General features: G+C 35.5%; 2 protein-coding genes across 2 annotated transcripts; one reads left to right on the top strand and one right to left on the bottom strand.

Moving 5' to 3' along the window:
* Positions 1-774: 774 nt before the first annotated feature.
* Positions 775-1,875, top strand: LOC145033955 (uncharacterized). Its single transcript, XM_078982419.1, has 2 exons — positions 775-1,268; positions 1,455-1,875. Exons 1-2 carry the CDS (start codon positions 909-911, stop codon positions 1,617-1,619), a joined length of 525 nt encoding a protein of 174 aa, XP_078838545.1. The 5' UTR covers positions 775-908; the 3' UTR covers positions 1,620-1,875.
* A 1,434-nt stretch (positions 1,876-3,309) lies between these two features.
* On the bottom strand, positions 3,310-6,583 carry LOC145037271 (glucuronokinase 1-like). Its single transcript, XM_078985892.1, has 6 exons — positions 6,165-6,583; positions 5,437-5,586; positions 5,126-5,314; positions 4,940-5,056; positions 4,699-4,859; positions 3,310-3,692 (listed from the first exon to the last, which is right to left on the bottom strand). The coding sequence occupies exons 1-6, from the start codon at positions 6,396-6,398 to the stop codon at positions 3,443-3,445; spliced, it is 1,101 nt and encodes a 366-aa protein (XP_078842018.1). The 5' UTR covers positions 6,399-6,583; the 3' UTR covers positions 3,310-3,442.
* Positions 6,584-10,885: the final 4,302 nt, after the last annotated feature.

Here is a 10,885-nt window from a genome sequence, read left to right as displayed (position 1 = left end):
GAATTGACCATTGTTTTGACCCTTATCCAAATACTCGTTTTTTATGTCAGTTTTGGTAGTCTGATGACATTTTGAAACTATCATATGAAAGTTTTAAGACAAAGATCATAAATTGGGTTTTGGTCTCATTTTATGGTACATTCGAAATTCATAACAATCACATTCTCTGTTCTTGATCTCATATTCTGTATCTTATTCGATTAAAGGTTAAGAGTACCACTCATATACTTTAATCTTAAAGTGATATCACAATTCTCAGATTTTTCAAGCCTTTTTATACCCCAATTTCTAACATCCACTATGTTGTTTTTGTCGAGAAAATAGAAATCCTCTATACTCGGCTAAATTGTTTGGGTCGAACCAATATATACATTATTACTTACCATACTAAATACATGCCAACATATTTTGTTGCCATGGGTTTTGGCCCATCTTGCCTAAGTATTGGGTTGGGCCTAAAGCCTCGACGGCGAAGGTCTTGGACTTGCATAAAAGGAAGAGATAGAGATTGTTGAGGACGATGGGGGAGTTCATGGCTAGGACATACTTTCACTGTAACATAATTGATCCATGAAGTTTATAGTAATTTCTAAAAAAACCGAAAAGATAAAAAGATTGATATAATTGTATTTACAGAACAGATGTGAATTTACGGAGTTAGTCTCAAGGCCATGTGCGCAACTTTTGGAAACTACAAGACTTATCCATGTCTAAAATTTAAAAACGAAACTAAAATTGCATATGGGTGTAAACAACAAGGGCCAAAACTGTATTGACACACTTTCTTCTTCCGTATACTTCCGAAACTCCCTCCGCTCCACTTTTTCAAATTTCATTCCCCATTTTCGATTCAATCCATCCGTGGAGTTTTGCTAACGTCATCAGATTTCAAACCCTGAAAAAACTCCATGGAACTTCATGACGAAGATTGGGAGCTCATCAACGACGACGGCTTCGTTTACAAGCGTCCCAAGCGCCTCCGCGTTGATCCCACCGTCTCCACCTCCTCCGTCACACCGCCGCCGGATCCTGCTGTCGAAGAGAGAAATCGCAAGGAAAGAAAGAAGACAATACTTTTAAAACTCAAAACAAGGTATCAGCAGGAGATTCACCAATGGGAACATTTATCGAACACCTTGAAGGCATTGCAAGAGCGTACCCAAACACAACCACTATTCACGGCGTTACCAGATCCGTATGTCTCCCAATCAACAGATCATTCGACGAATTCCACGTATCATGAACTCGCTGAAACCCTCCTGATCCAGGTATCGAATCGCATTTTCAAATTTCAGTTCGTTTGTGTTTGTAACCCTAAACAATGCCCTCTATTAATTCAAAATTGACATCACTATCATTGTCGATTTTCGAAAAAGGAGGGAGTTTTCCACTTTTTCTAGGGCATTCAATCAGGAAACCCGTATTTATCTCTAATTTGGGGGTAATTTGATTAGGTTGAAGCTCAAGAAGCCTCCATAAACCAAGTTTCAAGATTATGTGATGTTGCTGAAGCCCTATGTAGTGCTCAAGAGCAATTGTTGAAGCAACCATTTGTGTATCTACCAATTTGGCAATCATCCCCACGAAAGCTAATCACATCATTATTATGTGAAGAATGAGATTTCTTCCATGAAAGTAAGCCAAGTCGGAATCATCAAAGAAATCTTGATCTCAACCAAGAATCTGTTGTGCCATATTAACATAGATGCATAGGATTACAGCTGATGATATTGATACTAACCATGAATGTAGGAGAGTTAGTTGATGTTGACATGTTGTATAAGTAATTATTGTAGTACAGATTATGAAATGTTGAGGTTTTTGTGAGTATTGAAAGTTGTGATTTATTTTGAAGCATTTGTTAAGAAAATTGAAGGTTGTAACGTTTGTACATAAGTTGTTAGTTAAAAACTTTCAAATGTTTTACTTGCTTCTTGCTGAATTTGTTGATTTTGGTGGAACACAACGGAATTGGAATATAAGATTCCATTCCATGGTGCATATGGTTTGCCAAATAGATGGAATTTAATTCCTTCAAGTTCCATGTTTGATGAATGCAATTTACATATTTACAAATTTTGGATACTAGGTTTTGATATACAAATATGAATACATGGAAATATCAACCAAAATTCTTATGATACATTGATACTTCCTTGTAAACAATATATTGCATATTGGATTATCTAAATATATCGACAAAATACTATCTTAAAATTATGAAATATTTTTCTAGGCAAAAAACTACTGAAATAAATGATAATAAGTTAGTAAAATTTCACAAAAACTATTGTATTTTGTTATTTAACCATTAAAAGATTTTTTTTTTTGGATTAACCAATAAGACTGTGTTTTGTGAGCCACAACTAGCTTATTTTTCAAGCTTTTTTTATGTTGTTATGTTTGGTAAGTCAAAAAGTAACTTTTAAACTAGCTTTTTAAAAAAAGCTAGTTAGATTAGCTTTTTATGAGCTTTTTGAAAATTTTCAAATATACCCCCTTAATTAATTTTAGAAACATATTCTTTTAAATGTTATTTTCTGCAATTTTATATCTTTTAGTTAGTTTTTTAGTTAGTTTTATCAAACGTTATTTTTTATTAGCTCGTTTTTTAATTATCAGTTAGTTTTTTATTTAACAGTTAGCTTTTTAGCTATTAACTATTTTTTCAACTATCAGCTAGCTTTTCAACTAGTACGTCAAATATAACCTAAAAGTTTGATATTTTTTTCTCAAAAAGATCAATGATGTTTTGTTTTTTCAGTAATAAGTAGAAAAGAATAATTAAAAGAGCACTCTTCAATTAAGTTTTTATTTATTTATTTATTTATTTGGACTAGCTGATAACTGAAAAATTAACTGATAAATGAAAAATAAATGATAGTTAAAAAGCTATCTGCTAGCCGATAAAAAATAACATTTAGTAAAAACTAACCAATAAGCTAGATAAAAAATATAAAATGACATAAAAGACATTTAAAATAACATATATTTTTATAATTAATTAAAGGTATATTCTGGAAATTTTCAAAAAAAAAAAAAAGTTACTAAAAGTAGTTTTTTAAAAAGCTAGTTAATTAGCTACTTTTTAGATTGCCAAATATAACAATTTTAAAAAATTCGAAAAATAAATGAGTTGTAACACACCAAACAAAACCATTATTGTAACATAACAATTAAAAAAAAAAAAAAAAAAAAAAAAAAAAAAGTAATAACAATTTTAAAAAAACTAGTTTATCAACTACTTTTTGATTCTTTTATAAAATTTGAATTTCTCGATTTCATTCTTTTCAAAAACATTCCAAAATATTATACCAAAATGAACATTGAACATACAAACTTCATAATGTCACAATTTCTACACATTAAACCTCCAAATCCAAAAATAATGAAAAAAAAACCAACATACACATAGCATTTACCAACACTCACTCAAGTCTATTCATTTTTTTGATGATAAAGTTCTAATATCTATTTCATTAAGAAGAGAAGGCACAACTTTCACAGGTTGAATAAAGAACCCACTCTTCTTACAAGCTTCTTCTAGAACCTCAACTTGTGATGCTCCATCCGGGCAGAATGCCACAACTGCCCCACCACTGCCCGTGAATTTTGTAGCTGCCCCAACTCTTCTCCCCACCTCCACCATTTCTATGTTCAAACCACCAAGCGCCGCATCCCCAAACATCCGCCTGAAATACCTTTCTACTTTCAATTTTCTTTTCTTATTATAATAACATTACACTTTTTATTTGGATGATATTGCTATAGGAAAAATCCTTATATTTTGGCCTAATAATCGATTTAGTCCTTGTATATTTTTTTATTCAATTAAGTCCCTAAAACCAGAATTGTATTCATTTTTAACCCTTTTACCCGGTAAACATGTCATCCCACTTTCAAAATTTATACTTTTGGTCCAGATTTTAAATTTTATTACAAATTTTGTCATAGGTTTACACTTTTGGCCCATATTGTAAAATTTTATTACAAATTTGGTCCAAAATTTATATTTTTGGCCTAGATTGCAAAACTTTATTACAATTTTTGTCAAAAATTGACACTTTTGGCCCAGATTGCAAAATTTTATTACAAATTTGGTCCAAAATTTACACTTTTGGCCCAGGTTGCAAAATTTTATTACAAATTTGGTCCAAAATTTATACTTTTGGCCCAGATTGCAAAACTTTAATACAATTTTGGTTCAAAATTGACACTTTTGGCCCAGATTGCAATATTTTGTTATAAATTCACCCTAGATTTAGGGTGAATTCGTAAAAATGCACTCTAACTTCAAAAAAAATTGTAAAAAAAATTATGTTTACGGTGAATTCGTAACAAAATTTTGAAATCTGAGCCAAAAGTGTACATTTTGGACCAAATTTGTAATAAAATTTAAAATCCAGGCCAAAAGTGTAAATTTGGAAAGAGGGATGACCTGTTTAACGGGTAAAAAGGTCAAAATGAATACAATTGCTAGTTTTAGAGACTTGATTGAATAAAAAAATACATATATAAGGACAAAAATCGATTATGAGGCCAAAATATAAGAATTCTTATGGAGATTTCCCTATTGCTATAAATTATTATTAGGTAGATTTTTTTCTTCAAAGTATAATGCTGTAATATGAAGAAATAAAAATAGGATGCGATAACAAACAAATCAATTAAAGCACATTTTTCTATTTCTTGTTTTACCTTCTTAGATCAAAGTTTTGATTCATAAGGGTAGTAAGTTTAGAATAATCTTTTTCAAGTAAAGCTGTTTTTCCTTCAAGAGCTAAGTTTGCCACTTCCTCCATTGATGATATTATAAACTTGTCTCCATCTAACCATCTTTGTCGAACTGTGCTATGCACCTAAAGTCACGAAAACTTTATTTTATAAACAAAATTAATACAAGTAATTTGCTATTTCTTGTATTTAACTATTTAAATACCTTTCCAGAATCACTTGGATTTTCAGCATAGATGAGATAAAGAGGTGGAAGAAGACTTGTATCCAACTCTGTGTAACTTCCATGCCCATATTTATCCATCTTCTCCTTGTCAAAATCCTGCAAATAGATTTCATTATATTATATATTAAAAACACTTAGAAAAACTAAATTATTTATGTCAAATACCATGTATACAAGGCCTCCATAAACTTGAGCTACTCTGTCTTGTAAACCTGCAACAATTCCAAGTTCTTTTTCTGCATTGAGGATAAGTTGAGGTCTAATCTCCACTCCTATTTTGTCTCTGACATTGTAGAAGTCAAGAAGACAGCTAAAGGCAGCACATACAATGGCACTAGAACCAGATAAACCTGTCTGAGAGATGAAAAGGGTAAAGATAGAATTTCCAAAATGATAACACGAGATTTGGGATCAAGGATCATTGGATATACAATGAAGAAGAGATAACAGAAATGGTTGAAATTTGAAAGATTTACCTGACGAGGGATGTTGGTTTCATATGAAATAGAAAAGTTGTTGTTGTGAAGATCGATCCCCTGTTCTTTGCAGTATTTGGTAAAGACTTTACAAGTTGCCATGAGGAGGCGTACACCTCCATAGTAACCTTCGTTCTCCAATCGATTTGTCTGTAACACAAATGTGTGAGAATAAGATTCTAGTTCTCCCTTGTGAAGCGCATCTTAAATTCTTTCAAATGTGACGAATGATTCATGTAATCAGCATGAATTTCATTTCAAGAGTAAGAACACAATATAGCGGATCGAATTGAATGATGTAAGTGTAACTACAGTTTAATGGCAGCATACAGCCTACATTTTGACCTTTTAGATCAAGCACAGTACCTTCCGAATTGACTATAAATATGAAATTCGTTAAGATTCAACTTCTGAAATCCTATACTTCTACCATTGGATTTGACTCCTACAAGTTAAAATGCACCAACAGTATAATCTCGAGAAGCATCGATTCACTGTTCTCAATCTTAGCAACACTGAAGTACATAAAATCCGTCGTTTATATTCATCACCGAATCGAATTAAGATAGAACAACACAGATCGAGAACCACAAAGTTCGTAAGTCCGAAAACGTAATTAACATGAAAAATGGCGAGGGAGATAGGGAAGTGGATCATAAAATAATAGATCAGGAATCAAAGGATAAATGATGCAATTAAGAAGAAGCGGAGAGCGAATTGAGGAGTACCAGGTGAGAGAGTGAAGTGAATTTAACGAGATCGTGAGTCGGGTGAGGGACGATGACGAGATCTGAAGATGGTTCCAAACGAACAGAAGCCCAAAAATTGGAGATGTTTAAGGAGATCGTACGTCCGTAATACACGTCGCTGGGATTACCGAGGAGTCCAATTCGAGCATACGCCTTGTGCTCGATTATCGCCGCCGATGGTGGTGGTGGTGGTGGTGCTCCATTTCCTTCCATTTTGATTTTTACTTCTTCTGTTTGTCAAAATCTTCGCACAATTTGAAGTGATTTTCAGTAGTGAAATTTGTTGAAATCAAAGATGTATCTGTCAACGGATAGATGGATATACATGCATCTATCATCCCCTCTTTCTCCGTCTGGAACCTACAAGGAGCCTACAAGGATTCTTGATTTCGTGACATAACCGTCTTAGTTTCGATATCCCTCACCATGCGTCACTTTTTTTTCATTTTTTTTTTTTTTTTTGGAGTAAATTGCAAAATTGGTCCCTTAGGTTTACCAAACAGTATGGTTTCAGGCCAATTTTTTTTCATGCAGCGAATGGCCTATAATTCAAACTTCGATGTAGAATTGTTCTCTCAACTTAACTCATTTATCTTTTTCTAGTTAAGTTGGTCACGTGCTTTGCATGTGAGGGTATATTTGTCATTTTATAAGTTTTTCTCAAATTATACTATTATTTTTTTATTAACTTCCTCTCTCTCTCTCTCTCTCTCTCTCTCTCTCACAGAAGACCACCGACGAACTCCTTTTTTCATCACCATCGACCTTTTGCCATCAACACCACCTTCAGAAGCCTTCACCAATCTCCTTCGCATTTACCCTCCTTAATATATATCTCTGCCTAAGAAAACCCACCTCTTAGTTCCACTTCTAAAAATCATGAAACGAAACAATCGTGATTCCTGATTTTATTTAGGATTTGGTTTCAAATATGAGAATGCACATACTTGTATTCCAAAAAAGAACGAGGGAGATGGAGACGATGACACACACATACTCTCCATCCTCAGCTGTAACACCCGTAATCTAGAAGGTTAATCGTGGAATTATGCCAATTTCTAGTTGAACTCGGCGAGTTGAAGATGAAGAATTGTGGATTTAATGGGTATACTCGACGATTTGAGGAGCCTCAACTCGGTAAGTAGAAGTTGGCTTGACCGCAAAGTTTAATGAGGTAACTCGACGAGTTGAGGAGCCTCAACTCGGCGAGTTGGCCACTTAGAAGGAAACCCTAATTTTAGGGTTTTGCACCCTATTTAAACACCTTAAGTCCCAGGTGTTAGCCTTATTTACAGCCTCCATAGCCCCTAATCTCGAAACCCTAAAGCCTCCTTGAGTGTTGTGAGCTCATGGTGGGTGTGTTTTGGTATGTATAAAGATCATTGAAGGAAGAAAAGCTTGGTGCAAAGTGGTGGTTCGAGTAGGAGCTTTCAAATCTGGGTTCTTTTCTCCATTTCCAACATGTTTAGGGTATAAAGTCCTAACCTTGCTTAATGTTTGATTAGATCTCCTTATTTTGGGTTTTGTGGTGTTTTGGCCTCATTTGGGGGATGATGATGGAGTAAAGTCATTTTAGGGGTTGTTCTTTCAGATTTGGGTTGGTTTTGGTACCCTTGAGCTTAAAGGTGCAAACTTTATGAGGATTTTGGTCTCATGCATGCATCAAGTCAATTATTAAGTCCATTCCAAGTTTAAGAGCTTAATTTAGACTTGCATGGACGTGAAGTTGGCAACTTTACGTGGTTTTCCAGCTCAAGGAAGTCAGATCTATGTTTTGGAGTCATGACCTCATGGATTAAGTGCTTAATGTGTTAAGTGGTGGGTTTCTAGCGAACTCAGTGAGTTTGTTGGATAAACTCGGCGAGTTGGCTCAATTTTCCCTGACATTTTCAAATTGATAGAGGAACTCGGCTAGTTGGTGGGTTAACTCGGCGAGTTGGCTAGGTTTTTCCTGATCTGTGCATATTGATGGAGAAACTCGATGAGTTTGATCAACTTGGACCGTTGACTTTGACATTTGTATTATGTCTTTGACCAAGTTTGTACCAATGGGTGTTTGTGGTAATTTGATTTGTATTTAAGGAAAATATGGGCTTAGGATAAGACCCATATGGGGTTGGGCCTATTTTGGAAAATTAGGCCATAGTGGGCCTTTATGGATCTTTTGGTTTTGGGTCTCAATTTTGGTGTATGTTGGGTCAAGGGTAATTTGGTCATTTTACCCCAAATATGGATCAAGGATTATGTAACATCATAAATTTCAAGACAAATTTTTCATTTAAAATAATCATTTTACTCTTAGAAACACTTGTTTAAAATCTTATTCATAGTCGATTTACAAAACATAACTCCATTTTCACTTGCATAGAAAACCAAGATCCTCCAAAATATGACTCTTTCTAGTGTGTACAATCAAGCCGGTGCCGTCCCGTGATACTGAAAGAAACCTGTAAAACATCAAACAAAACACTGTAATCATGAAGCTTAGTGAGTTCCCTAAAATACCACACATAACACATATTAGCCACTCGAGGCTATAACTCTGTGGGTCCGTGCACCCAAACTCTGTGAACCCTCAGGTTCTAACTCTGGGAACCTTCCGGTTCCAACTCTATAAACATGCACAACATAGAAATAATGCAGTACAACACATCACGTACATATAGCATACAAATACTCTAATCACATAACTCTGGTTACCTACTCAAGGTAAAGTATAGTGAGAAGACCCACCTGGCAAGCAGAAAGCAGATATCCCCACACTTGAATCTCGAACTCGCCACCGCCTAACACGTAAGGCAAATACTCTCATGAATATAACTCTCGAGGCTAGAATAAATCCTCTCATAACACCCTCTTATGGGTAAAAGACTATTTTACCTCTCTCTTGGCCCAAAGGCCACATCGCTGTCCAAACCCTAAAACTCAACGGCCAACCCTTGGTCGAAATCAAAGTCCTCAGTCTAGGTCAACCCTTGACTGACTCTACTTGCCGAGTCAACCCTGTGACTCGTCGAGTTCCCATAATCAGAACTTCCCCATATCGCGACTCAACTCGTCGAGTCACCACGAGACTCGCCGAGTCCCACAACTCTGAGTCCACTCACACCCAACTCACCGAGTCATCCCTTGACTCACCGATTCTCGACTCAACCAGGAAATATTTGGGACTCTTCGTCAAGACTCGTCGAGTCCAAGAACAGACTCGCCGAGTCTACGGCTATCTTCAACCTACTCGCCGAGTTGTTCATACAACTCGCCGAGTTCCAGGCCATCTTCATCCAACTCGTCGAGTCCACCTGTCACACCCCCAAACCAGAATGGCGGAAACATTCGGGGGTGGATGACTTCACGTAGTATCACAACGATTGAATATTGCAAAGAAAGTAACACAACCATCATATATATAACAATGAAAACGTGTATTGTTGCGTTATACATGTTATCAAAAGAATATTACAATATGATGAATAAATGTTTAATGATAAAATCATCCTTTGTGTTCCTTCTTCCAAAAGCTGGTAGTTTACCTGTATCACTGATTCCCTGAGAAATACAAGTGGTTTTGAAAAGTGTCAACATTTAAGTTGGTGAGTTCATGAGTGTTCCGAGTTGAAAAGTATATTCCTTTGGTAGTAATTTGGTAAACGAGATCTTTAGAAAATCCAATATTTTCTTGTAAAATGTAAAAGGTTCCAAAGTTGGAATGTGTTAATAACTTTTATAAACAATTGATAACAATAGTTTAGTATGAAAATATAATGTAGAAATACTGCGATGCACATATGAACCTTGTAAATCAATCTTGTTTTATACTTTTTATGTGAGTTTTATAACCATACTATTGACACTGACGGCCTGTAACAACATTCTTCAAGTGTTGCAGTGTTATGACATTTGTCACCCCAGACCTGCCGGTCTAACTATAGCTAGTAGTTTAGGTGCGGGATTGTCAATCCCGTATAGATCTATACACAAGTATCACGCTCTCCCTCCAAGAGATTATGGTATATAATACAGGACTTGAAATGCATACAAAAATGTACGTTGAAGTTTAAATGTCTCACATTTACCTAGTATAAATAGATTTACAATGAAATGACTTTACTCCTTTTTGAAAGTGTTTCGTTTTTTTTTTCAAATTGTATAAAAATGTAGGATTGACTTGCTAACTATACCCATTATAGTTCTTCAGATAGTATGTTCCATTTCGTAGACATAACTTAGTGATATAATTGCCCTTGTATACATAAGATGTTTGTATCGATATTCGAAGTTAGAAATTGCATTTATGTTTAGAAAACGATACTTTTAACGTGTAATGTACTTGTATTTCCCCCCCTAAAACATGTAAAAGAATTGAAAAGTAGGGGTATGAACTCACTCGTTAAGTTTGAAGAGAGGGGCTAGAGTTGAGCAGAGTTTCCATCTCGGATAGTTGCGTCGTCGGGCTCTTCGGGAACTTCTGCAACGTAAATCTTCCGTCGGGGCTCGAGTGCGGAAACCGAGGTGAGAAAAGGGTCTCTGGAGCTGGGAGAATGTCTGAGAATTGGTGAAGGTGTGCCAAAACCCGAGCCTTATGCCCTCTATTTATAGGGCTGAAAACCCCCGTACGCGGCGCGTACTGCCGGAGTACGCGGGGCGTAGTCAGTACGCGGGGCGTACTTCGGTTACGCGGGGCGTAATAAGGCGTCATGGCT

The sequence above is a fragment of the Lactuca saligna genome, chromosome 3 (assembly GCF_052625555.1).
Source record: "Lactuca saligna cultivar CGN05327 chromosome 3, ASM5262555v1, whole genome shotgun sequence".
NCBI classification, from domain to species: Eukaryota; Viridiplantae; Streptophyta; class Magnoliopsida; order Asterales; family Asteraceae; genus Lactuca; species Lactuca saligna.
The sequence above is the reverse complement of the archived record's forward strand: the minus strand, read 5'-3'. Positions and strand labels throughout refer to the sequence as shown.

Coding starts and splice junctions, on each gene's coding strand:
- LOC145033955 (XM_078982419.1), top strand. CDS start 909: ATGGAACTTCATGACGAAGATTGGGAGCTCATCAACGACGACGGCTTC. Junction 1,269..1,454: donor CTGAAACCCTCCTGATCCAG/GTATCGAATCGC, acceptor TAATTTGATTAG/GTTGAAGCTCAAGAAGCCTC.
- LOC145037271 (XM_078985892.1), bottom strand. CDS start 6,398: ATGGAAGGAAATGGAGCACCACCACCACCACCACCATCGGCGGCGATA. Junction 5,587..6,164: donor TCACTTCACTCTCTCACCTG/GTACTCCTCAAT, acceptor TTTGTGTTACAG/ACAAATCGATTGGAGAACGA. Junction 5,315..5,436: donor AAACCAACATCCCTCGTCAG/GTAAATCTTTCA, acceptor TTCATCTCTCAG/ACAGGTTTATCTGGTTCTAG.